The 2,477-nt window shown below is 32.3% G+C and overlaps 1 protein-coding gene across 1 annotated transcript in view; it reads left to right on the top strand.

The window, feature by feature from the left end:
* The window catches only part of LOC137614330 (protein HEXIM2-like), a 3,492-nt gene extending 1,315 nt beyond the window's left edge, over positions 1–2,177 (top strand). Inside the window, exon 1 of the mRNA XM_068344093.1 lies at positions 1–2,177. This exon is cut by the window's left edge and continues 1,315 nt beyond it. Coding sequence (XP_068200194.1) covers positions 1–111 — 111 coding nt within the window. The 3' untranslated portion in view covers positions 112–2,177.
* Positions 2,178–2,477: the final 300 nt, after the last annotated feature.

Raw genomic sequence — 2,477 nt, forward strand, 5'->3', positions numbered from 1 at the left:
TCTCCGGCGGAAGGGGGCGAGGGGAAGACGGATGGAAAAGAGACACCCCCTCCAGTTGCAGTCATGAAGGGCGTCGTCGAGGAAGAGGTCAGCAGTACGACGGCGGCGTAGCTGAACTCTTCGCCGGAGGAAAGAAGAAAGACATGAAAAGTATAAATTAATCTGAGGTTTTTGCCGTTGCATATCTGTGATGATTTGGTAACACAAACTCTCGAGTGTGACATGACACTCCCAGCTTCAAAGGAAGAGCAAGTCACGTGAAAACGAAGGTAGGCCTGAGCGTCCTGCTGAGATATCTATATGTAAAAAGCACTTTTGGTTAAAAGGAGTAATCATGATTGATTTTTTTATGCCTATTGTTTGAGTGAATTTACCCAAGAGTATTAGAAAGGTGCATGATGATGTGTTGTTTCACGTGAACTTTTGAATTTTTAAATTAAGTGGACGCTTCAGGTGTGTTGATTCAGTACTCTATTGTGAAATGAAAAGTATTTGAAGATAAACAAACTTACCTTGATCTCTTTATATGTTAGAGAAGGAACTATATTTTTTTGTCTTGATGTAATTTTTTTTTTCAACTAGACAAAATAGGCCTTAGCGCCGAGTTTAATTTTTGATTTATTGTAATAGATGCTAGTTTCTCGATATGGAAATGTCCGCCCAATAATGGAACAATTCACCCCCATCCCCCTTTTTAACAAGACGTTATGAATATTAAATTAATACTTCATCCAATATTGAAATTCATTCCGTCAGTTTCACTTCCCAAATCACATACATTTCGTCCTCCGCTCCGGGAGATTTATTCAAGTGTAAGCGGACATATCTTGAAGCTAGTCATATTATGCCAGATTCCTGAAAAAAATTGTCACAACTATTTAATAGTTTTGACAAAATAAGGACGTGACATTTTTTTAAAAAAGGATTTAGGCTTCGTTTTATGAAAAGGAAAGATGTTGAATGTCAGCTGTAAGAGGGCTTTGTTTACTCTCCGGGACATTATTTTTTTTTTTTAATTGTACGAATGTCATGTTTTTTTTTTTCTTTTAACTTGGGGCGTTCGTTTCCTTGGCTGTGACTTAAGCTATGAGAATTAGAGGGACAAGTTAAAAGTAAATAGCAGAGGACAATGTTTTTTAGATTAATTTTTAAGCTAACAAAAAAGAAACTGCGGTTTTTTTAGTCTTGTCTTTTTAATTATCACTGCTCGCATTATATCCTTCAACGGTTTTAGCCCCAAGGACCCGTGATAAAGTCTATATTACAGTATATATATATATATATAGAATTATATGAAGGGTTTTAATAGAATATATATGTATATATATCGAGGATGTTCGCTAAGGTTTTTTTTCTAAATAGAATTTGATTCTTGAATGGCAAGTTCATAGAAATCTATTTTTCTTGGATATTATATCATATAAAAAATACATATAAGAACGAGACATGTTGAGGTCAAATATCTGTGGTGCAAATGAATATTTTTTTTTTCTTATGTCATAAACTTAAAAATTTTATTTGTCTGAATTGTTGAGAAATGTTTGTCAAAGTTTTAGTGTTCTTCCCGGTGTTAGTATCAATGGTCAAATTGCTATTTTTTTTCCACAACTAATAACTTTAATAAACATATCTGTAGTTGAACACCAAAAACACAATTGCAGAATTTTTGAGATGTCAGTTCTCCATTTTTTTTCTCAATATATATGTCCTTAGGGTAATCATGGCATGTTTCTTAGCCCTTCAGTTTGCGGTGCCCTTCTGCATTGGCAAATAGGGTTATCACTTCTTTTATTACCTCTTAGGGAAAGAATAAAAAAAAATTATTTAAGTCAAGGAGTACAAAGTTATCGTGATCATAAGGTTAAAAAACATCTTTGTTTATTTTTTTAAAAACTTTGTTAAAACTAAAGAGAGGACCTTTAATATTAACAATTATGCATCTCAAGTGGTTAACCGGAGCTGTTCTTATGCAAAAAAAAAAAAAAAAGTTATATTGACAGTAATAAGGAAGATATTTTGGGGATATACACTTTGTTGTATATGAAATTGTACCTGAGGTCGGTAGAGTTGGTGATGAAGCTGATCTTTCCTTTTCAATATATTTTTTTTTCTGTGCTTCCTGCGCGAATATATATATATTGTAAAAAGTAATTTACAGAAAATAAACTTACTTTTATTTTTACCTATTTTTCACCCAACCGTTGTACCTATATTTTTTTCTGCATGTTAATTACATACAAAAGGTAAAGTCAGTACTTGACATTTAGATTTTGGATGGATTAAGTTGCTGTTTAAAATTGAAAATGAATCTCCTAGAACAAAGTCTGGTAATTGGATGGTCTATAAATAGCCTTAGAAGAATAATTATTATTTTTCGATTAGAAAAAAATGGGAAATTTTTGTAAACTATGATTGGTCACTTATGAAAATGAGATTCTTTGCAATACTATACTAAAAAAAAAAATGGAAGTAACATA

Source organism: Palaemon carinicauda, chromosome 20, assembly GCF_036898095.1.
Source record: "Palaemon carinicauda isolate YSFRI2023 chromosome 20, ASM3689809v2, whole genome shotgun sequence".
NCBI lineage: Eukaryota > Metazoa > Arthropoda > Malacostraca > Decapoda > Palaemonidae > Palaemon > Palaemon carinicauda.